Source organism: Anopheles nili, chromosome 3 (assembly GCF_943737925.1).
Source record: "Anopheles nili chromosome 3, idAnoNiliSN_F5_01, whole genome shotgun sequence".
Lineage (NCBI taxonomy): Eukaryota > Metazoa > Arthropoda > Insecta > Diptera > Culicidae > Anopheles > Anopheles nili.
Window position 1 is genome coordinate 28118600 of NC_071292.1, and position 25082 is coordinate 28143681.

Consider the following 25082-nt stretch of genomic DNA (forward strand, 5'->3'; position numbering starts at 1 on the left):
ATCAGGTAGGTAGTGCGAAATGAACTTTCTCCCAGCTGAAGAAAGCGACTGCTGGTGCATCTTTTCTAATGGATGCAAAGCAAAACAGATATCTTTTCCAATGTCTTATTCATAGCGTTCCCGCTAGGGGATATTAAAAATCCGTTCATCCCCTTCATCGAAACGAGAAAAAAGGGAACCTATATCGCCGTTTGGGCTATGCAAAATTATAACTGTCGCTAAGCACAGATTTGCCGCTTTCGTAAAACGTATCGGTAAATATGCAACCTGCGATTGACCCAAGAAGGGTTGGTGTCTTGCGTCCGTATGAAGTTCGCCCCTGTGGGAAGCAGCCGAAGGTTCGTGCCGGATTTATCGCTCTACATTCAAATTCGATTGTGTGTCTATTATGCGTTTACGATGGTGCCGACGTGGCAGCCGGGTAGCCGGAGGAAGAAAAAAAAAAGTTGACAGAAAGGATTATCTATTTCCAGTCGCTTCACCCTTCGTTCGCACCCAACCATAAGCGCTATCGTCACAGCGAACGTTCGAATGTGTGTGGCAGCGAAAGGACACGCACGGGAATCACTTAATGTTGTGGATCCGTTCGAAGCGTGTAATGATGTCATAAGCCTGCGACTGTTGTCACTTGCATGGGAAGCACCTTTTATCTGCTGTTCGTCTCGGTCTCGGTCTCGGTTACTACCGGGGAAAAGCAAAATGCGCTTACTATCCGCTCCGTTACGTGGTGCGTAATACACGCTGGGCGCGTAAACGAGCGTGAAACCGAGCTGGAGGGTTTTTTGTCCTGTCTGTTTGCATTCGAATGGGAGGATTATCGCGCTCCGTTGCCCGTTCTAGTGCGCTGCAGTCATGCTTTAGAGCGGCGTGGAATGAAGACGTTGCGTGCGTTGTCGCGTAAGTTGTGTTGAATGCTTAAATTAGTGGTTTTGTTATGCTTTTTTTTTGCTCTACAGCCAAGTATGAGTGTCGAGCGAGCAGCGGGGAAGACTGTTTGTTCGAGGTTATGTTTACCTTGCAAGCAACGCTTACTTAGACCTTGTTGGTGGGATAATTTGGTTTGTTATGATGTCACTGATCGTGAAATTGTCAAGCCCTTTCTGTAATAAACTAGGAGCAGAATTTATTCATGCTGACAATCGCTTCATAGATCGTTCAGTTTCACGAAAGGCTTGATTTCGCATCAGATTCTCTTGCTTTGGGTCGTTATTTCATTACAGAAATACGTACATAATGCGTTTTCATCCCTGGCCTTCAGCAAAGCGCCCTCCTAGTGGGAGATGTCATCGGTTAAAGCTCACGGGCAAAAAAAAAACATGGAAAATTCCTAGAATCGGTCGAACTCCAACCGAGGGCCACCATCGTTGCTGGGTGACATTCCGGCGCAGATTGATTGACGCAGATGGTTCATCCATCTGGCAATCTTTGCACGCTGAGCGTACATTCCACGGGGTGGAATGTATGTGGCCGTCAATGACATCCACGCTGTCAAAGGGAGGTCCTGAAAGCGAGTCTCATGGCGCCCCATGGGTCCCGGAGCGCGATGACGACTATCTTGCTCGAGGTCCAACGCAACCTTGGTTTTGATTTTGATCACGGCCATTTGCCAGGGATATCTAGAGTGCTGGAGGGATTTTTTTGTGTTGTTTGATCACCATGACGTCCCCCAGCTACTGTTGAATGCGGGTCAGGGGGAACACCCGTGGAGTCCGGTACCTCAAATGGCCCAACTGGAGTGTACGGCGGTGATTGTGACGGTGTGATGTTCCGCTGCTCACACTCTGGGGCAGATTCGTTGTAGCTAGGTGATGCTCTTCAGTTTCTAACTCATTGTCATCAATAGAGCAAGGCTTGTTTCGGCGCATGGCGAACATTGAAATGCTGATAGGCATGATTCGCAAATGATTTCCATACGAAAAACGGGCAGTTTGTATTGGACGACCCCCTGAGAATAAACTACTTCAGATGATCTGCAGGCCTGGGATGTCAGAGGACATTCGTTTGTATGGGAGATGGCATAAAATCCTTTTACCATTTCTTTCTGGATTCCATTAGGTGCGAAGAAAACGAATGGTTTGTTAGATCTGATAGCGCATAAGCAACAGTGACAACAGATAAGTTTGCTGTTGACTTTAAAGTGCCGTGCTATCAACAGTGCAATCTCACAACTAAGACTCTTCCATGGAATTTTCATCCTTTCCCATCTTGAGCACGCGACTCGCATGATTTCCCTTCGCATTTTTAAAATGTGATTCTGTTTGTAACTCGAATCAGATAAGACCGTTCCGAATAGCTACGGATGACCATAAATTTGACCCATTCGATAACACGTCCTGGTCGTGCCGGTTTCAAATGAGATTTTTTCTGTGCAACGTTTCTGCACAAGTTCGATCGTTGCGATGCAAAAGAAAAAAAGAAACAAAAATAAAGCGCATTTCAACCATCAGGTGCAAGGGATGGCGATATGCTCTGCTATTGCGGCTATTTCAATGCGGATTTATCCACCAAGCAACGGTTACAAAAAGATGAACAAAGCACCAGCGAAGAGAAGCTAACTTGTCACTTTTATGTGCGCTCACCATGACCCACCCTGCACACAGACGAACCCGATGCCCATTTGGAAGAAGAATTACATTTTATCCCTTTTCCTTTCACGGAAAATCACTTTTCCGCAAATGCGCTCGGTGCTTTCCCGCTGCAAGTAATGGTGGCCGTGGGTGTGGAATGAGAAAGTGGCGGGCAAAATAAAGCGAAAAAAAAAACATTCACACTCCCATTGAATTCAGCGTCGTTTCTGTCCGCTTCCAGGACACGGATCCCGGGTGCCAAGCACGGTGGTCGGACGGTGGAAGTAGTTTTCCACTTTAAAACATTTATTTTTCGCCAGCGTCGTGTGAGATAAGGGAAAGAAAAATCGTATTGCTTTTGGGGTGCCATGGAGCCTCGGATCGGTTAGTTACGTTTGGGTTATTCGGGATTTCCCATCGTTGCCATTGTTCGCCGCTCGGTCGCATCTGTGCTAACGGACGCGAGCACGCGATGGGTGGGTCGACCGGGTTCGAGATTTTGTATCCTTTCTTTCGCCTAATAGCGGTCCTAAGCAGCGATCGTGAACCGTTCGTGCCCGGGCGTGTCCGTTGATGGTCCATTTGGGAAAATGGTGGAAAACGGCGTGTGGCCTCGGCGCGCTTTGTGCAAACACAAATAAAATATAAATACTGCTCGATTTCTTGCCCCAGGCAGCAGTTCTTTGTTCGGGCGGTGCTTTCGCTTCGTTTCGGATGGAAGCACCGCAGTGTGGGTGGCGATTTCCACTTGAGTTCGATTGTTCGCGTCCTGCTGCCGATTGATAGTCGTAGCACGCATCCTTCGGTCGTGCGGCAGTCACTATCATGGCATCGTGGTGTTCTGGTGAAAACGACGTTGCGAAATTCGATCTATTTGAACGGGGAAATAAATGCACCGGGTTAATGGGGGGCGGATTTTTTCGTTCGTTCGGAAAGCTTTGCGAAAGGCGTTTGATAGCACCAAAACGGAACGGTTCGCATCGATAACGACAGTTGTCGCTGGGTGTTAATGCGTTCAATTATGAAAGTTTTTCTGACCGAGCGTTAAACGAGATGTTTAATTTATATTAACGAACTATCCACCCAATAGATCGTCATTGAAGCGTCCCAGAAGCGGAAAAAAAACACATCATTCTCCTGCCACCGTTGGCGGCTAACTAAACGGCACGCATTACCGAAAAGCACTAATCGTTTGGTGATAATTGAATGATTCCGGGCATGATACCGCGGGGCGTAGCATTGTGTAAACGAGATCGGATTAACAATTATTGGTGCAAGCTGTCGTTTGACGGCAGCAGCAGCAGCAAGGCCGCATATGCCACCCCAAAATGGGTGTATGTTTGGCCCCTTGAACCACCAGGCCATCGAGCTAGCGCGAACGATTAAGACCCGCCTCCGGTAGGAAGCAGTCGGAAAATCGATCGTCAAACAAAACCTGGCCAGGGATTGGGAGCGGAAAAGATAGCATGAAAAAAAATACGCTCTCGCAGCAACCACGCAAAAACCTGCCCTATAAAAATATGCTCCCTTATGTTAGCACCCTGCGCGAAAACCATTGCCCTGGGATGATGGGTTTGGTTTGCCCACGCATGTAGAAACAATCGGCATCTCATCGTTTACGGTTTACGGTTGGCAAAGGGCCGCAAAGAGGGATGTGTGCACCGTGGCCGAAGAAACAGAAGGGCGAATGGCAGAACTGCAGAAGGAATGGAAAGGCAGAATAAAAACGCTCACCAGCGGGGAAGGAAAATCCGCATTAATGTGCGAACAACTTTATTATGTCATTATGGGATATATGTTTGAAAGCTATCCTGGTCGGCGGAAGGGGGCCAAAAAGGAAAACAGACGAGCTCTAGGGGTGAGTTCGCGCGCGTGAAAGGGATGCATAATGTGAACGGTAGCAAGGGAAAATGCGAGCTGTTGTTTTCCTTTTTTTTTGTGTGTGTCCCGGACCGGGAAACCGACCAAGAGCGGTGGTAAATTGAGCATAACCCCGAGCTAACGGTGGCTGCGAGATTATCTGGCGTATCGGTAGCCGCGGTCATGACCGTCACCGACGTACGGAAGCAGCCTAACCTTTTATCCTAGCGGGCCTGTGATGGTGTGGTATTGTTTTTTTTTGCGATGGCCAGAAAAGCAGGCGATTATTTTGGTCGAAAACTCGTGAGATGCCTCGCACATCGCCTTTGGTAAGCATGATGTCAAAATGCTGCTATCTAATATTACGTGGCACTTATACGAGGACTTATATTTGGGACACTTTCTTTAGAGCTCAAATCACACGCAATCGTTACATAAGACGAAGCTCTGTCTACTCGCTCCACAGCAATGAGATGTTTCTGCTGCCCAACAGAAAGCAAACCCATGAACCATAGAAAGTAAGACGAATATGCCGTACTATGTATCCTTTACCCGACCCAGGGTGGCTTATCACATCCGACTGCGAGTCTCAATCCTCCATTGGTCTCTTTTTTATCGGTTCACAGCACCCGTTTTGGGTATCTCACTCCGTTCTACAACCATCCCGGGTGCTTTATTTAGCATCGTGACAGATAAATGAAGATAAACCACGACGATTGGACGAGAAAACATGCGCTTCGTGTGCTTCGCCCTCCTTGCCGTGAGGTCACCGTTCACCCACGCCATTTTTGCGTGTGTATTGGGTTGGGTTTTTGCTGGCGCACTGTAGACGTCCTCGCATGTGGCGCATGACTCCTTCGAGGAACCGCTTACCGCATGCATAGATACGTCATGTCTCTCCTTCTCTCCATTTGCAGCGCTGTTATATAAAAATGTATCCTCTTTACTCGGAACACTCCCTCCGGCGTGAACCGTGGAAGAAGCGATGGCGCATACATTGGAAAAAGGTCCTTTTTTTGGGGGCTCCGAAAACGGCACCTTTCGGATGCCATCTGCGAGGAGGAACACATTCGGTGTTGAAGACTTCACTGGGCGTTTGCCGTTTCGTGCGCAAACAGCAAGCGAAAATGGGATGTCCTGTGACAAAACCGAGCTTCATCATCCCTTGGCTTCTTCTTCTTCTTCTTGCCTTCTGGACTGCTGCTATGTGCTGTGGCGTGTGGCAGCAGAACGAAAACGCTAACGTCAGGACAAACACCAGCAACCTGGAGCTCACACGAACACGAACGAATGGCGTCGTCAAGTGTTATCAGTTGGTCGGAGTCCTGCGAGGATGATAATGTTCTGCCAGTGGATACTACCGCACGGGAGCCTTCCCAGATTCGCTGGTGTGTTGGTGCTATGTTCACCAGCGCGATATATTCTGTACGATTGTCTAACGTTCTCTCGGTCGCTCGATGGCACTCTTTCTTTCTCTCTCTTTCTCTATCTGTTTCTGTCTCTTCGTCTCTTTGTGTGTTTTGTACGCTATGTCTCTCTTTCTCGATCTCTCTCTCTCTCTCTTTCGCTCATCCTCATCCTTGTTCCAGTGCTGCTTAGTGACTACAGTTACTACTTCGTGGTTGCCATGGTGATGTCCTCGCTGGAGGTTGTCCATCATTCCGTCGTATCAGAACTAGAATCCATCCCGGGCGTGCGATCTTCTGCCCGCGGTCCCAGGAGTCCTGGCCACAGGGCCACAGGGTGACGGGAAAAAACCCGACAGGACACTGTGCGCACACTCGCTGTCGAGTGTTCGCTTCATGCTCCTTCGCCGACCACACCGATGGCACCAATGGAGCAGCGAAAGATAATGCCAGGCGCTCGCAATGCATCCTATAGTGCTGCAGCATCATCCTCTTGTAAATCCCGCCTTCTGTCGGCAGATAATGGGACGCGCTCGTTCATTCGCTCGCCCGCGGGGTCGAGCTCCATGCCACACGCGCACTTCTCGCATGTCCTTGGCCGTACAATTGCTGAAATCTCCTCACCCACACGCGCGCTCTCGCTCTCCTTTTTTATCGATCTCCCGGTGTCCGTGTTCTGCTCGCTCGCACGCTCGCTCGCGCTGCCAACAATCGTGCCCTGTTTGTCATCATCCCCTATCTGGTAAGGGCTGCCGTTTTTGCTGCGGCTGTGGCTGCTTCTGCTTGCGCTTCGCTCCATGATTGTGGGTTGTCTGCGCGTTATCTGTGTGTGCGTGTCGTCGTCGCCTCCACCCTGTTTGCGTAACGCTGCGGCGCACTGGCACTGGCTGGCGGTGGCACGAACGCTGTGTGCAGCATAATTGGAGAGGAGGAGCTAAATTGACGCGCACACAGCATAGAATTACAGCCAGCATGACAGCATTGCAGCATGCGGCGGTCGTAACGCCGGAAAAGGAATAGAAAAGCGGACGGGATCGGCGTGCCGGATCGGTTGAATGCGATGGGAGATGTGTATACTTAGACACTGCGCTGCCTGTTCTGCTGTTTTCGGAAGATCACCACCATTCACCATCGCTATCAGAGCGCCGAGAATGAACCTTTCCGGTGTGGTGAAAGAGAACGGTGGTGTACAGGACGAAAAGTTCACTGCGCTCTTGTCCGTGGGTCGATACAGATGTAGCTAAATGTGACTGAATCCGAAGGCGGTTGTGAGTTGAATAATGCAACACTTCAAACTAATTTTTCAAACCGATATCCTTCGGTGATTTTAATTGAATTTCGATCTAGTACTCATTGAGCGGAAGCATTCGATTGCCTTGCTTGTGATATTCTTCTTCGTTTTTTCGATTTTCCTCCCGATTATTTCATTAGAAGAAAATGTCGATTATTTTCAGTTGTAGAAGATTTCCTTCAATTCGTTTTATTTTACGTTCATTTCATTGCCGTCTCTCACCAAATCTTCAATGTCGATATCCTTCTGTACGAATGACCTCCGCAAAGGACACGACACCAGATAAGGCAGGATAGAATCGAATGTGACATGAAGACCTGGAGAAGAGAACATTTCTACGCGAGAGCGAGATGGAGCACGTGTCGAACGGTAGAGCGAATGAATGACAGATAAAACTGGCTCCGTTATCCTTCCCCATCATTCCATCCGTGGTGGGGTTTCATGGAACGATGCATGCGCATGTGTGCGCGCCACGATGAGGCTAAGGGATGATTCGATGCCCCTCCTCTGGTGCTGTCCATCCACAGGCAGAAGCCAGGAAGTGAATGCGCGTTGGCAGGATTTCACCTGTACCGCGCAGAGAGGTTATCCTTGACAATGGCACCCGTTATCCGTGCCCCAGGAGCCGTGTGGTGGACTATTTTTATCATCGGCTGCCACTGTGGGAGCTTCTTTGCACCACCGCTTTCCACTACAGCTGGCCGGCACCGAGTTCATTTTGGAATCCTGTGTTCATTTTAGATTTTCCCTCGGTCACGAGCTCTCTCTCTCTCTCTCTCTCACGCACACTCTCTCCCTGTCGCTCTCGGCGATTTTTCGCCTAGCTCTTCTCTCGTGCCGTGCTGTCGAACGCCGGAATCCCTCTCATGTCGTCGTTCGTCTCGATTTGTCGAGCACGGGGAAAACAACACCAACCCCTTGCTAATGTTGACAGTGATTCGGTGCGCGAGCGAGAAGGCAAGCCGTGTGAGCGAGCGCGTCCTCCGTGGCCCGATCAGAACGATGTGTTGCATGTTGGGAAGAACTTTACTCTATTCTTAGCATCTCCCTCAGACAGACAACCCGCGTGATCGGCGCGCACACAGAGGCCTTTCGCGTTCGAGGTTTTTTCCCCGGGATTGCACAGTTCGGTCGGTGTTTGGTGACGGTTTCGTCCTGGCGTGTGGTGTGCTAGACGTTTTGTACCCCGTGAGACACGCAAGGACACGTGGATGATCGCGAAGAACGCGTTAAGCGGGATGCGAATTTGTTATCAACCGTGTGTGATTGCTGATTTTTGCCGGAAAAAAATTTAAATCGAAAATATTAGAACGAGGAGAGTGATTAACATTAGCAAAGGTGTCCTTCTATGTGAAGTTAAATTGAAATAAAAAAAACACGTGCCCGTAAACCCTGACCAGAGTAGTGAAGGCAAAGGCTGACAATTCTCCAATCGAATGAGATGAATTGTAGAATCCAATCGCATGTGAAAAATACACCAAGATAGTGAAATAGCGCGAAAGCATATTCCTACAGCCCTTTCGGAGGGCTCTGAAGGTCCGTCGACCCGAGACAACTAGATTAGTGTTTCTGTGCCGTGTGTTGTTGCGAGCGTAATTAAGGCAAACAAATATAGTCGATTCCGTGTCGGGTTGCGTGTTCGCAACTGCTTCTCTCCTGTGACCAGCAACAACAGTGGATAAAAACGCATCCATCCATGCTATGGTTGACATCGAACTAATGATGCCAGGTATGGAGGTTTCACTTGTTATGCGCCGTAAAATGATAAAGGATATTGGCAATAATCCGACCCGAGCAATGGGTGGGTTTTGCGTGCGATTGCCGAGTACACTCTCGATCGCATTTGCCATCGGTGCTTATCGCTCACGAAAGCGCACCGCGATCGGAGTGGCCGCGTGGATGGAATTTAATTAATTATGATTAAACACTTTGGTGCTCAGTGGTTACCTGCCTTCGCAAAGCACAGCGAAAGAAAAAGAGAGCTCCAAATCATATGGCCCATATTTACGCCAACGCCCTGTTTGCGCGTTAGAAAATGGCCAGCAAGCAACCGTGCCGCGAGCAATCTAATCGCGTCCACGCGGTCTGTTAATCGCGCAACAATGGGCCAGGCCGTTATCTGATTTGCATAAATTTTATCGTCCTTTATGGTGCGCCGTTATCGAGCACGAAAGGAGCCACCACCAGCGGCACCTGGGCAAGGACGCTGGTGCCGCACATGATGGAGTACGGCAGTTTCGGGTCGCCAAAAATTGGACGGAGAGATATTTTTCCGTGGGTCGTTTGTCGGTGTTGTTTTATGATTGAATAATTGGGATTTTTTCGCGGAGAGTGCCATTTTTGTGCCCACTCTAATGGGGGGAAGGTTGTACAGATTTTACGTGTTTCCCTGCGAGCGTGCTTGTTCAATATTAATGCCTCATGAAAGCGAACGGGCGTAATAGAGTTATAGGGAGCTCGCCGGAGCTCGTGCGCGCTGGCAAATACTTCGATGATTATTACGCATGGGTGTGGACGATTAATTGCCCGGTATGGCCGGTGTTTGTGTGTTTTATTTCGTACGCAAATGAGCGACATACAACAGGCAAAACTAAGTGCGATATTAAAAATAATATTCAGCTCGACATTGCCTCCCATCAAAGCGTACGGTTCGTGCCGAGGCACGCTGCTTTGGCGTAAGTTTGTGGCGCTTTTTTGTGCTTGTCGGCTCAATTGGAGGGTATGGTTCTACTTTGTAAGTGGAATAGGAAACTGAGTACCTGATTAGAAATTTAGTACGCTCCACGAAGCCGAACAGGTCGCGCTCGGTTTTTAAGAACTGTTGCTTTTTTATGAACCCACGCTCTGGATGAGCCGGACTTGCGTTACGTTCTACGCCACGTTTTTTGGATATGGCAAGGAGCATCGTTTGGCAGACTGACCCAAGCCACTGGGCACTGTTTAACCGATAACGGTTGGAGCGTGTTTTTTTACGAGGTTGGAAATATATTTTATGTGCGCGCTTGTTCGCGATTGCGATAAGTTAACTGCCGCACGGTGTACCAGATTTAGATTTATGTGTCCTGGCGCGGTCCATTTTATGGCGGGTTTCATTTGCGCTCCGCGCGACTGGCAGCAGATTTTGCTTTGCAAATCTGTCGCGATTAGAGAGTGTAATGAGATGCGGGAAGATGAATATTAATCCAGTGGGGTGGTTTAATACTTGCACTCGTTTTAGCTCAAATGTACGATCTTGAAGATATAATTGTTGGCATTTTTATTACGCTTCACCTTCAGCGAATGAGCACTTCCATTGACTTAGGTATGAACCAACTAATGCTTCCAACATTTTCCAGGTCCTTGTCTCTTTCTCTGTTTGTTAAACATAAATTAGATAACAAATCTATGCAAGGCAATTGTGCTTTCAAATTTAGCTTAACTATGGTCGTGATCATGTGCAAAGGACGCTTCTATTGATGTAAAGGTGGAAAAAACCTTAGCTGAAATAAAAAAATGCATCTTTAGCTCTTTATCGCTCACGAGTTTATTACGTAAAAGCTGTCCAGATCCTCTTCAAACAACCGCGCTAAGGGATCAGTTTATTGCATTTGCTTTGTGCGAGTGGTAAAGTTGCGTGTCTTTTCCACCGCTTCAGTGTTCACTTTTGATGCACGCCTGCGGTGAAAGACAAAACAACATCCCAAACTAACACTGCCAATTGGAATCACGTTCAGTCGGATTGGTAAGACTTGTTGGCAAGGACCCATCAGCTTGCTAGAATGGGATGTTGAAAGAACACGGGAGAAAAAAATCAGGTCAATCTTTCTCACCATGATCATCGTTCGTTATCATTCAAAGTCGCCGAACCGCATCGTTTCCGGTTTGGCAAGCGAAAAGTGCCCTTATGCGTGGGTTTTCACTGGAAGAGGCCAGCAAGGACGATCTAAAACTAAAGCAATATTCGCAGGATACTCTGCTTGTTCGCTTTGTTCTTGTAGCGCGGTTTGTTTTGTTTATTGCTGTGCGAACAGGACATTCTCGAACCTGCGGTTCTCCAAGGCACTTTAACCGTGCCGGGTGTCTTAGACCCGTGTACCTGTTTGCTGGTCGGACTGGTTTTAAACCATACGTGCCTGGTGGACTGATGTACCATCCCATTGAAGGCGAGTAAGGTCATGAGACTCGTGTTTCACGCCCCGTTGGAGCAGAAGATCGAGAGCAGCATGGTGTCTTACACAAATTTTGAAGAAGATCGTGATGAGCTTCCATATGAATTATCTTCCATCTTTTATTATACAAAAAATATGTGTGAAAAAAAAACGACAATTCCACTGTCCACGGCAGCATCGCTGCTGCTGGATCTGCTTCCTGTTTGCAGCGTGAATCGGGTCCGGGAAAGATAAACGTTTTGCTTTGAGTTCCTCGTAAGGCACGCTGATTCGCTTCCTTCTTTAACGCCTTTGCACGGCGTGGAACGGAACACGTCCGACGATGGCGAGGATGCTACCGAGCTCGTGTGCCGCTGCATTGTGTTTTGCGGTGAATCTCGGTCCGATATCATCGGGCGCATCGGGCAAAAAAGTAAGCACATGAAGCCGGGCTGAACACTTCCGATTGCGATGCTCACATGTCCTTCGGATGCCGCTGTCCGTAAGGTAACTGGATACGGACGGATGTGCTCGTGAATGGACGGATTCCACCAAAAAACATCCTTACAACTGCCTGTTTGATGCGCGTAATGTTTTTTTTTGGTGCCTGGAGACAGCAGAACACATGCACTCCAGCACATTAATCACGATCGCCGTCGTGGTTAGGAGATATTACGGCGAATGTCTTCTAATCATCCCGGATGTTCGTTCCCGCAGTGATAGCGGCGGTAGCGCGAACAATGTATGAACGACGAAAAAAGCCAGTCCGGTTGGAGTTTGCTGAAGCAAGAAGAACGAAAGTTATCAAGTTCCAGCGGAAGAGCTGGACGCTTGTTTATTTTCGCTCCATACACACCAGCTCTCGTCGCCGTGCTGGGGTATATCTAACATCACTAACCGATCGCTGCATACTTTGTGGCGTGAAAATAGGAAGGCGCCGCGTGTCTCACGACAACCCGCGATCATCATCGTCACCACGGTATCCCGTTGCAGATGGACGTTCGCCCGAATATGGTCCGATATTGGATTGTTTACTCTCGGTCGATAATCGCCAAAAATAAGAACGCCAGGAATACGGATCCGTTGTCAAAAAATTCATGCCCCCACTTGTGTTAGATGATCGGACGGATTGTTTTGGTTGGAGGTTTTTGGTGACACGGCACGATCGTGCCGTTTGCTGGCATTGTATGGTAAAGAGCTCCAGTTCGCGGGCAACAAAGTTGCACCGTAATTTCGGTAAGGCTACAAAGTAGGATTCATTCATCGTGCCGTTCAAGCGGTTTATTACGATGAGTCGATCTTGGTAGACTCTCCTGACTCACGAACTCGAAGATGAAGCGGCTTAACGGCTGGCAATTCGAACGGCATGACGGGATATTGAAGCTTTCCAAAAGGACCTTGAAAAACAAAAATCGTTACGCGCGAATCTTGGGATGGCATATTGGGAAGAAATTCGAGAAGACGGAAGCAATCCCGCATGCCCACGGGCACCCTTTCGAGCGGGATCGGAAGCCGATCGCGAGTTGTCCAATTTGTACGGTAAATCCCAAATATCGCTCCTGAAATGGTTAATCTTCCACCGATTGAGGTCGATCGAGGTGTCAGCCTTTGCCGGCATCGCAGCACCGGAGTGACGTCCTTTTCACACGCGTGATGTAATTGGCTTTTTGCGCCCCTGAAGAAAAAAAGGCCACACTCGAGTAGCTGCCGCATCTTGGCTGGCGGGGCATCTCGGGCTTGACAAGGGCTAAACAAACAATTTCCAGCAGATTATGAGACATCTCCGTCCAGAGGCGCATGGTTGGGTGCCGATCCTTTTAAAACGGTTCCGAAAAGCCAGAGCCGCCAACCTTCGCTCCGGACGGAATGAAGACGTTAACGGTCCGTGCTCTTCCGAAAGATGTTTACCCATGTTTTGCCCACTCTTATGGTGACATTTTCTCGAGGGTTTTTCCCGATCGACCGAGAGAGAGAGAGAGAGAGAGAGAGATAGAGAAGAACCGAAAGAGCAAGCTTCCGGATCCGTTGCGCGCGTGTGGTGCAATTTGGTCTGGTTTAAAATTTAATACTTTTTGCGTGTAGCTTTGATCCGTCGTTGTTGTTTTTTTTATCCAAGCTACCCTCCTTTACGAGGGACTCCTGGCACTAATTTTGGCCAACGAACGAAGACCTCTGCCAATGGGTTTGCGCGATTTTTTTTGTCTTGTGTCGCCCCAGCCTCAGCCCTCTGATTTGTTTTCGTTTCCTTACCGGATCCTTTACCCACCGGTGGCGTTGCGGGAACAGATCGGCGTATCCGGATCCGATTTCACGCAGGATTAAACGATTTCCTAGGAAAACTTCACCCGGCCCTTCCGTTACGCACACACGGCTCAGGTAAGGTTTCGAGTTTCCCTGGAGGCCCAGCCGGCTCGGCCGCACAGTTCGGTTTGAAAACGATATTTAAATCTCGCTGCTCGAGTGTGTTTGTTTCGGTTTGCATGCGATTGGAGTGGCCGATTGTCGGCAAATTAGAATAAAATTAGTTTGCGCTAATCGTGTTGTATTTAAATCGGATAAGTTACACCGGGGTGCCACCGATGGTGGCGATGATGGCTCGTGCCGTCAGCAGCCGCGTTTTGTTTGCCTGCGCTACGTCAGCCAGCTTTTTTCCCCGGTCAGTTTTTGTGTTTCGCCGTATGGAAAAGGGCTTCGGCAGTGGTGAAAATGAGCGGGAAAATGTGTGCGCAAGATCGATACCCCCGTTTTGTTGCGTGCCACCATTTGTCAGCTCGTGACGAGTAAATCAGAAATGCACTGAACGCTGAAACCGAAATAAATAGGTCAATCTCGTTTGTTGAACGCCACTTCTAAATCCCTTCTCGGTGGCTGGGCAAACGGGCAGACGAGTATTTTTCATCATTTTTCCAAGAACCAACTGGCGGGGTTCTGGAATTTTGGGGCACAAAGACGAAGTGAAGACGAACAGAAACGTATCAAATAATAAAAAAAACCACTCATCTTCGACGCATCAAGTGCTGTGACAATCTGTGCTAGAAAATTGAAGAAACCAATTATGCCACGCCGCTATCGTGCGCCATGTGCCCGGTTTATAGTTTAGCGAGCGTGAGGATGCCGGAGCAATGATTTTGGTGTCTTTGCGGTCCTTCGAAACCAGACGCCTGAAATCGTTTATCTTGCGTGTCTTTCGTTACTAGCGACGGCGTGACGTGCTGGAGAACAATTCCTAGCGCCCGCGTTTAGCTAAGCACTGGGGCTGGATACCCACATTTGCTCGATGAAAGTGAGGCCGTTTAATAACTCTTCCCAGTGACAAGTTGAAGACATTTGCGCTAATGTGTTTACACAACAACGCCGATACGCGAGGCGGTTTAGTGCGGGGGGTTATGTGTAGCAGAGGTTGGCATAATTTCTAACGCGGATGCGCAATCAGCATGACGCAGCTTGAACCCGAATGGATTAAATGTAATGCGTGGCAAGCGTCTACATTGAAGCGTTTGGATGTCGTGAACAATCGCATCGATTATCGTCGCAATGACGAAAGCGAGCACAGTTTTTTTTATGTCGTCGAGTCGAAAACTTGCGTCATCTTCGGGCGAACTCGGAACACAGAAAACGCGGTTTTGGTGTCAAGTGTTTTTGTCAGGGTTGTTTAAACTAATTCTCGGTGTACGAAAGGAAATATCTCTAATGCCCAACGGGGTCCATTTTTCATCCCCCAGGCATCAGTGGCGACGAATCGGACGCATCCCGTGGACTACCCGTGAATTTAGAAGTGCCTCCAGGGCTGCAGGTGGTACCGATGAGCAAACACCACGAGCACGGTCCGGCTGAGTTCAGCTTACCCACTACGCTGCATCATCACCTCCTACCAACGGCAGACGATGTACGCGAGCGGTTAAAGGTATTTAGAGCAGACATCGTGCTTTCTGATCATCTTAATTAAATGGTTTCATTTCCTCAGTTACAGAGTGCGGAACAGTTCCTTCTACAGATGGCGCGATTGCAGCGACCGCCGCCCGATCTCGACGTCCAAACCGGATCTGTCGTGGCGCTAAAGACCATCCCGAAAGGGACACAGTACGGTCCGTTCGTTGGGAAGCTGCTGCGAGAACCGATGGACCGACGGTTCGCCTGGGAGGTAAGAGCAAAATAGGAGCCTTATGAGACGTTAGTGTATCTTCCAAAAATGGGGAAAAATTGATACCACACCGGCACGTGACAGTCCAGAAGGGCATCGTTTTGGTTCCTTTTACGAGTCGTTAGATGCTGGCATATGTTGAAAATTTCCACAGTTGGACGCCGAAAAAAAAAACTTGTTAACGCACCATTAAGATAAGAGCCACCCCCCAGGATCCTAGGACGAAGGATCACAAAGAACCCTCGGTTGCTGTGGATGATGTTTGCTCCTGTTTTCTCTTGGGGCGGTAATTGCTTGAACCATGTGTGTGTGTGTGTGTTGTGGGATCGGGAGAAGAAGAAGAAAAAAAAAACAACCCAAAACCCAATTGTGTGACTGCTGCGCTCTATCTCTGAAGCAGAACGGCGGTACCACACACCGGCGGTTATGCCACAATTACTAGCAAATAAGTTAAATCTGTTTAGCACCGCCATTTCGCGACCAGAACCCTCCCGGTTTGGTCCTTTTTGGTCGCTGGCTCGCTGTTTGCTTGGGTTCGGGTTTGCCGAGTGTGCGGATTACACGCATCACTGACGGGTGTGTTATTTGTACTAATGATCGTGATATGGTGCTTTTTTGGGAAGTCGCTTCGTTAATCCGGTTGAGGGTGCCATTGATTTTCCCTTCGCCGGTGGACGCCGTGCTGTGAGGCTGCTCTATCTTTGATCTTTTTTTTTTTTTTGGTTGCGGTGAAACAGGATAATAACGACACGACCCACGTTATTGGGTGGCATTTCGCAAGACGTAAGAGCAAGCAATATTTCAAACATTTTGTCGAAAAATGCCCAATAAAACGGGTATACATTAAGTGGCTTCATCGGTTTCACATGATCGACGTTCGTTACAAAAAGGACTTTCAAGTGATCAGATCGCAATGGTTTAACTGAAACAAGTCAAACAGACCTTTTAAGATAGTATTGATTGATCAAACAATGTCTACTTCTATTCAATATACGTGGTATATAAATATGTAATAATTTTCTCCGTTTTGTTCGGGATAAAATAACTCCAAGAAAATCAAAGAAAATGGAGTTTAAGGAAGATAACGAATCGATTGAACCTTTAAATTGTTCGATTGAACAATACGTTTCGCAAAAGGATGTGAGAAATTAAGCCTATGCATTAATTTAAAGATTCATCTACGTACGTACATAGTTTTCTCGAAATTTACTTCAATAGTTCTCAATGAATTGGTTATCGAATCTGGTCATCTTAATTGGTTATCGAATGTTCTTCGGATTGGATCTCTTTTTTGCATCATGTGCATTATAAGATAATCTTCTGACTCATCTCATAGGCTCATTTTCCTATTCCACGTACGATTTCAATTTCCAACAAAAAAAGATCCACTTTGTTTCAAAACATCTGTAGAGAGTTTCCTCAGCTCGGCAGCTCGATAGGTTTCTGATGGTTTGATTCATCGTTCCCTGAGATGTGGCGCTACTTGACAGCACGTCACCAGAAAATACATGTTTCTTGTCCGTTTATGCCATTGTCCGGTGGTCCCGGCCGCCGATTCTTTATCGACGCACCCCCAAATCCGGGAGCCACACCGATGAGTAGGTGATTGATAGTCACACACTGGACATCGACCTCTCCCGGATAGATTGCTATCGATCTTCATTTGATTTCGCTTAAGCGCACCTTCAACCTGGCCAAGACACCGGTGCGACCGCCCTACATGCCCTACATTGCGCCCGGGTCCCTCGAGGGATTCCCGGGTTCCGGTTCACGGTGGGTCCCCGTTTCGTAGGGTTTCCTTGGGATGTCCGACTCATTGTCCGGTGTATCTCGCTGATGATGGACTTGGGTTCTCGTGCCGCATCGATCTAGCGATCGGACAGAGCGGTGACAGTCGAGATAAACGATTGTGTCACAACAAACAATCGCACGAATGTTTCCCCTTTCAAGCCGAGTAGCCGAGTGTATGTGCGTGTGTGTGGGTAATTGAATTGTGTGTTGGATGAATTGCCTACGAAAAACGTCTCCATTAGCTTTTTTTTTCTATCGTGTTTTAAGTATTACCCGCCCCATCTGGGAGAACTGCCGGAGGGAAATCGTCGCGGAAAGGCAGACGATTTACGACGGATAAGATTGTCAACGGTAGCCGAACGGTCATTTATTGATGGCGTCACGCGTGCTGATATTAGCCCCGATGACCTTCTCCGGCTTCGTCGCCGAATTTGGGGTGGAGATGATCGATTTTCGGTGGTTGGAAGGTGTGCGCTCGATGATAGCTGATGGGGTTAGATGAGCCTTCGCAACAGGGGGTGAATATATTTTTTCCCTTTCTACCGGGATTTACCTGCCGTACGGTTCGCTTCCTTGCGCTGCGAGCTGTCGTTTTGATGGAGTGAGGGCCTGAGTTCGTTGGAATGGCTTAATTGTCTTTTCGACTTTGAAATGAATCACTCATCTCGCTACTCTCCTAGGTGGACAAACACCTCGTGACGACAATGGCGAACGCGTGGAAACGATGGAATTATGAATCGAATTTCGCTATCACGCCGAGATAATCACTCATGTGTCTTTCGCCCATCGATTATTGAACCGATTGGGTGTGCAGGTTTGCGCTCGTTGCGCATCCGTCCGTTTCGGGCGAGTTACAGCGAAGGACGGTCGCAACTGTTGGGAATGGATTCGCGGTGTAATCGTGCGTGAAATGTGCGAGAAACTTTCTGATAAATATTCCACCATCAGGGCAGAGAGAGAGAGAGACGCCCGCAAGCTGGGAAGACGATTGCAGTCGTCATCGTCGCCGTCGGTCCGGGTTGGGTCGCGTACACCCGATCGAGGTTTGTTATTATTATTGCTTAATCATTTATTTTGAACGCTAACCGTCGTGCTGGTCGGTTGGGAACGCGAGTGGAGGGTGAATGCTGTTTTTGATTGCTTGCGTATGAGATTTATGATTTATGTTTCATCGGTGCGCCTTCTGCCGGTGCCGCTTGAGTTGCAGTTGCGTCAGGCTGGCGTAGGGAACCCGACGATGGGCGATCGCACGGAAGATCTAACCGTAATTGTGATACGCTGTAGATAATGACCAGGGGAAGCGATTTTTACACGACAGTAGCCAATAAGTATTCGATAAATGATGATGTGCGTGATATTTTGATTCCACGATGATGCGTTTTCGTGGAAATTCAATTAAAAAATGTGCAATTTTTGACATGCAACACACTCAATTCCTCTCCATTATGAGTGTATTTAGAACGATATTAAGATTGTACTAATATTTTAAGAATAATGAAACAAAAAAGCAAAAAAAAAGAACACATTCTAATCAATCTTACAAGGGCAGTGATTTTCTAGGAAACAAGTAAAAGTTTCCGGGCCAACCCCCTGGTGGGCTTCCACGAGCTCCGATGGACACCGGTAGCCCTTGTTATCCCTACGAACCTCTCAGCCTTGGGGTCTCCCAAGACGCGCACACTCATAAAAAGTAATAAACGATAAATCATAAAGCAATATCAAGTCAGTCAGTTGCACGCACTTGACCGCCTCACTCCAATCTCAAGCCAGCTCCGAGGCACCGTGTGCGATTTCGACCACCACCTTTGCACGGCACGTGGGTCGGAGAAAGAAAGTTTTCCCCCGGACTCCCGGACTTTGCTAATAGACAAAGGAAATCTGCTCACCATGCTGCTTGCTCGAAAGTATGTGTTTGTGCGTGTGTTTCGTGGGACGAATGAAGCCGTCAGTGTCTTCGAAGGGGTCCGAAAGCCACTGGAGAGAGAGCGATACCGATCACGCCATCTTTTCCGGGGCCAGCGTTTTTGCCAGTGGAGGGCAACATTTTCGTGAAGAATGAAATATGTAATAATGTAATAAATTTCCTTCTTCCCTCGTTCCGGCTCTGCAGCACGTGTTGTAGCAGCACGTTTTCCGAATAGCGAACCAACGAGGGGTTAGTTCGAGCCGCACAAGAACAACCCCTAGCAGTTGGTGGGAGGGCGAAGGATCAAGACACTAACCTGCACTATCACCGCAACATGACACAAACACATTTATTAAGATATACCCTCACCTCGGACCCATGCAGGCCGCGGGAGAGTTAAACCGCCTGCAAAACGGTAGCAAAGAGCGAGAAACAAAAAGAAACCGCCGGGCAAAGAAAACGACACGAAACTGGGGATGAAAAACGTGTCCTGCCCGAGTGTCCTGCCTGTCCTGAGTGTCCTGAGTCCTTTTGGGTGGTGGTGGGCAAGGAAAGGCGTGGAAAATATGAGGGGCAAGTGGATGACCAAACGGTAGCCTGGAGGTAGCTTGCCTGTCGTCACAAGCTAAATAGCCATCCTGTGAAGGAAGAACGGACGGAAGTCGACGAACGGAAGGAACGGCGCAACTGACGACGCCATTGTCTGCCGGTAGCGTTTCTCGTATTTCTTGGGCAAATTTTGTGTGTGTGTGTGTATGGCTGTGTGTGTGTGTGTGTGAGCTATGGCTCCACCTAGAAAGGAAGCCTCCTTCCGTTGGGCTTGTACCGGGGGCCGAAATGGACAGTGGTCTCGGGCTGGTTGTTTTTTTTTTTTTTGCGAGTGTGCTGCCAAACGGCTAGTCGTTTGTCTGTGTCGTGTACCGTCGCAACCGCACTCGACGATGGGAAGGATATCGAGAAAGGAACTAGAACATTGTCTGTTATTACCGTTGTAAATTTGGCTTACCTGCTGGGGCTCGCGTTAGACTGTCCCATTTGCCGGGCGAGCCACTTAATGCGGCGTAAACTGATGTCATGTTTTGCGGATTTGTGCTTTCTTGTACGCAAAAGGGGAAATAAGACACTTTACGCTGGTTTTTGCATGTGTTACCAATTTTGTGCAGGTTGGATCGAGTGGGCAGCTTTTTCTTTTTTTAGCAGAGTGCACTATTTGCTGCATCCGTCGACAAAGGATATCCCATTAAAATATATTAATTTATTGTTAAAAATTGCGTTGCACGTGAAGTTGGGTCTAACGGGGCAATTAATCTCAAAACCGACGCTTAATATCCGCTCCGGGCGTGGGCCCATAAATCGTGTCCGACGTCAGTCACCTGTGAAATAGTTGCAACGGTGGTCGCCGTTTGCGGTCGCCTGCGTCCGATACCGCCTCATTACGTGCTGTCGAACGCGCAATGCACGCCCATCACCGTACGTACGTATCCTTTTTATTTTCCATGCGCCCTCGCGGGACACATTTATGTGGTGACAAATTAATTTTCAATGAAAAGAGTGAAAAAAAAGCACACCCTCACACACACACGAGCACCGGGGATCCAGCGGGAACGCAAGTTTTATTTAGAGTTAAATGAACAATGGAGTGCACTTTTTTTTTCGTTGTTGTTGCTGCACCGGTTCCAGCAGCTTCCAGGTGGTGGACGCATCGGAGCACTGAAATGTGCGGTTCGTTTGAGTAATGGAAGCGGAAGCACTGCACACACAAACAAAAAAAGTTCCTCAAAGCGACTGGGTTGCTGCCGGGCGGGTACGGGTGGGCGCGAAGGGAAAGCCGAATGGAAATTAAAATTAAAAAGTTGCAATAAAATTATGATTAAAATTTCATGCTTAAAATATCATGCGCACTCGGCCGGGATAATGTTGATGGTGTATGCTGGGCCATTTTTTTTTCTTCTCTCGCTCGGCTAGCCCCGCTTGCTACTGGTGTTGTGGGTGGAGAGAGAGAGAGAGAGAGAGAGAGAGAGAGAGAGAGAGAAAAAGGGCTTTTTTTGCGCGCATTGTACGCTCCACAATCATTTGCGTGGGGAAGCGTTTGATGGTGTGCTGGTTGGTGCTTGGGGATATGCGCACAATGCAGCGCATGCTAATACAGGCTTGGCCAGGACCTGATCATTGATGCTGATGGTGAGTCTGGCACGGCCAGGACAGCCTCCAGGGAGAGAAGGATCGTCACAACATCAAAGGGTTAGGTGGTCGATTTTCTAGTCCACCGCTACGTGGTGGACAATCGCCCGTGAGGCCACCGGGTTCGTCGGAAATATTAATTATGTGTAGCGGCAAACTTTCCATTTAACCGCACGCTCGTTTCGTCCTTTTTCCGATGGGACGATGGCGCCCGTTTTTAACAACACGATTGTGCTGCAACACACACACACACACACACACGGTCGGTTCCACTTGCGTACGAAGGACAAAACTGTCGGGATGTAGTTTTGTCACAGTGCTAAAATTTTAATGAGTTATGAACCCTCACCCGGCACCAGTTGTCGGTGGTTTGAAAGGCAGGGAGTGAAAGCAAGCGCCTCCGAAAGGGGGCAGATGTTGGGAGATAGGGATGAAAAATAATTCACGCCTCGATAAATCGCAGTGGCAACGGCAAACCTGCGTTGGGTTTTAATGCGTTAATTACGTCGAAATGTGACGCAATTTATTGTCTTCGTCACGTCGGCTTTGGGCTTTTGCGCTGGAAATGGGGGGGGGGGGGGTTTGCAGGAAAATTACGTTACGCTCTAATCGAAATGCATCAAACGTTGCGTTTGCACACAACGTGAGTCTAATAACACGCCGAAAGAGCAACGGGCTGTATTTCATTTTTAATTATCATTTTTATACGCAACGGAAGATGTGCATGAGTTTGTCGTGTTTCTCCGTTCAGCTTTCATTTTCTTAGAGCCGCACTGAAACGATTGAACAATATGTTGCTGGTATTTTAAGTCATCGTTGTGTTCGTAGAAAGCAGCATACCTAGAAACGATAGGCCGAGCCGTGCCCGATTGACCATTCGTTTGGCAGCCATTGCTTCACCAGCTAGCAAAAGCATGTTAGCCTCTCCAATAGTCAGCATTACGTTCACCTAGGGTTGGTTTCTTTAACGAAAATATTTTGATTGACAGACGGACGTTGTGATGTAACGCTGCCGGCTAGTGGGGTGATCCTGTAACTTGATATTCTTGTGGCCGACTTATATGCCTCTTGACTTTCGCGGGTCATCGAGCTCCTTGAAAGGAGCGTGGCGTCAACTACCATTATTCAATCAATCGATCCGTTAGTAGGAAGGGATATCCTTGCCACGACACGACGCGATGAAGAGTGCCTTGAGCGACGGTTAAGTCAATTGGAAATGTGTTCATATGCTAATCATGTCCTCGGACACTTGGGATATGATTTGTCCAGTACTCGAATCCAATCTCAAGGTCCTTTGGCTGTTTATGGATAAAAAAAACGACTCCATGCACAGATAGCTGCAGGGTGTTGGAAATGATTGACACGACTGTTGGAGCGTCATTCACAGCTTGTTCGAAGGAAAATGGGCGCGCAACACATCCTTTGATCCGTTTGATAGACTACATGTACCTTATAAAGGTTTTTTAAACGATGCTCGGTTTGATGCAATCCGTCACTTTGCAATAAATCCTACAAATTGCAACCAAAACAAATTATTCGTGGCTGGAAATAGCCTAAAGCAGATGATGCGATCTAAGGGTGGAAACTTGTCATAATTATCCGCATAAGTGTTGGGCATGAACGGCTGCAATGATTTGCTCGAGTAGAGAACTGAAGCGCCACCAGGCACTGATTGTGGAAATAAAAATGGTGACAAATCTATCAGGGAAGCTTCCGTACGTTTGTGCGCTTCTTCGATCCCTTGACGAGATGCGAACCATCCGGCATTTTTCCACACTCTCGACAGCGGCTAGAACGCTTAGCCTTCTTTCTAATCCTTTTTGATCCTTTTTCCGCATGTCTCTATCGACAGCTCCCGAGCGATCGTTTCGGGGAAGTTTTTGCAAAACGAAGACAAAAAAAAAGACGATATTCGCATTGAAAATCGAATTAGCCGTGGACGTGGTTTGTCGGATGATTCGATGATCTTGGGTGTCAACTGGATAGGGTGTTTTTTTTTCACTTCCTTTTCCATTCCCAATTTGAGGTTCCACGTTTCGAAGGCTAATCACCAGCGGTAGCACTCGTCCAGGTGTAAATTAATCGTCCCTTCCAGCCGCCCCGGTGCTTATTGGCCGTATTCGTAAATCGAGAAGAAGCTGGATTTCATCTGCCCCGGGGTGGAAAACAGCTCGCAGATCCGACGATTGGAAGCGATTTGTGGAAGCGCCCCTAAGGTGCAGCAGATCGTCCGGGAAAAAGAGGGTTCGCTGTCACCGAGAAACCACACAGATCGGTGATGGAAAAGTAGATCATATCTTGTGTGGCTCCGGAGAACATCATCGTGGAGGTTTCCTTCCCAGTGGCGGTTGCTGCAGTAAATTTCAATTTGCAGTCCTTGTCTGTTTCGGTCCGAGATGGGGTTTGGTTGGCCCTTTTTTTACTTTTGGCAAACGGTGAGCGGTGTGAATTTGATGATTGACACGCGGACATCGGACTGCCGGCGTAAAAAGGGGTGTTCACATGCAAGGCGGCCCTTCATTTTCAAGGGATTAGCCGGCACGAAAGAGGAGTAACTGCACTTTTTGGTAGAATTTCGGCAATATCTAGTTCGGCCCAGAAAAGGTGCACCAACAATTTCGGGAACGGCTTCTTGCGCTTCGGAAGCGACAATCTCTCTCTCTCTCTCTCTCTCTCTCTCTGTATCTTGCCCGTGTAAATGAAATGTAAATGAATGAAAAACCCCCCGTCTAGATGTGAGCTCGGAAACGCTAGGAAGGTCCTTCCTTGTCACGGTGTCCTTTTCGTTTTTTTTTGCTACTTTCGCATTGTCATCGAGCCATGCATCGGTCACTAAACGGATGAATATGTATGCTACCTGCGCGTCTCTGGCGGACCATGCGCGTTTCTTCTTCTTTGGTGGCCGATTGGCTTCTTTATGTTTCGAAATGGCTCAAACGGGAATAAAAAAAAACCCCTGCACAGGATTAAACCCGACAATGCGAACGGCGTTCGCATATTGACACCCTCGTTTGGAAGCGGTATCGATGTGTTTGAACCTTTTGTTCGTCGATTGAAACGTGTTAATGTTTCTCCTTTGCCGGCTCAAAGGATGACACCAGCAGTCCCCGGAGAGAGAGAGAGATAAGAGAACGGGGTATTGTTCCATCTCAAGGTGTTAGGCGAGGCGGAAAATTGGCATGAATAATGGCTTATCACAGATCAGGTGGAGTGTCGCATGGCATGTTTCGGTGTGGTTTCACACAAAAATTGCAACTCATGATGATCGGACTGTGACGGTTGGTTTTTTTTCGGCTACCGTTCTGAGAATAAAAAAGGAGAAAAAGAATTCGCTGTGCTTTGTTTTCCCTGGAGGAGTTCCACACCCGAAAGGAAACCATTAAGTGGCTATTACGAATCAATTTAGTTTCGTAAGGAAAATCGCTTCCGAAGGAACTCCGCTAGATCATTCACTCAAGTTCCCATCTCTGGCCGTTGCCAGTGATGGAAGGATGCGAGAAAATCAATTGTCCTTATCAGGGGAAAAATCCGACCGCTCTAAGCGAAAGGGGATGGCAAACAGCTAATGTGGGAAATATGTTTCAATCTGTTTCGCGCGTTTCGCTGGGGGTGAAATATCTTCCCACTTCCCAACCGCACACGCTCACGCACTTTGCTCCTTGTCGGAGATCAATCCCTCTATCCACCATCAATCCTGGAAAAACGCCCCCGAGCGTTATCCTGCCGGCGAGTTTCGGTCGGAACCCTCGAAACTTCGTCCTGGCATCGCGCCCGGGAGCAAAGGCGCAGGAGTTGTTGCTCAATTTTGATTA

The 25082-nt window shown here is 48.2% G+C and overlaps 1 protein-coding gene across 1 annotated transcript in view; it reads left to right on the plus strand.

Annotated features, from left to right (window-relative positions):
* The window catches only part of LOC128723620 (transcription factor hamlet-like), a 94577-nt gene that overhangs the window by 40188 nt on the left and 29307 nt on the right, over positions 1-25082 (plus strand). The window contains exons 2-3 of the mRNA XM_053817377.1: positions 14974-15155; positions 15216-15392. Of these exons, the coding sequence (XP_053673352.1) occupies positions 14974-15155; positions 15216-15392 (359 nt within the window). The remainder of the gene's footprint in view (positions 1-14973; positions 15156-15215; positions 15393-25082) is intronic.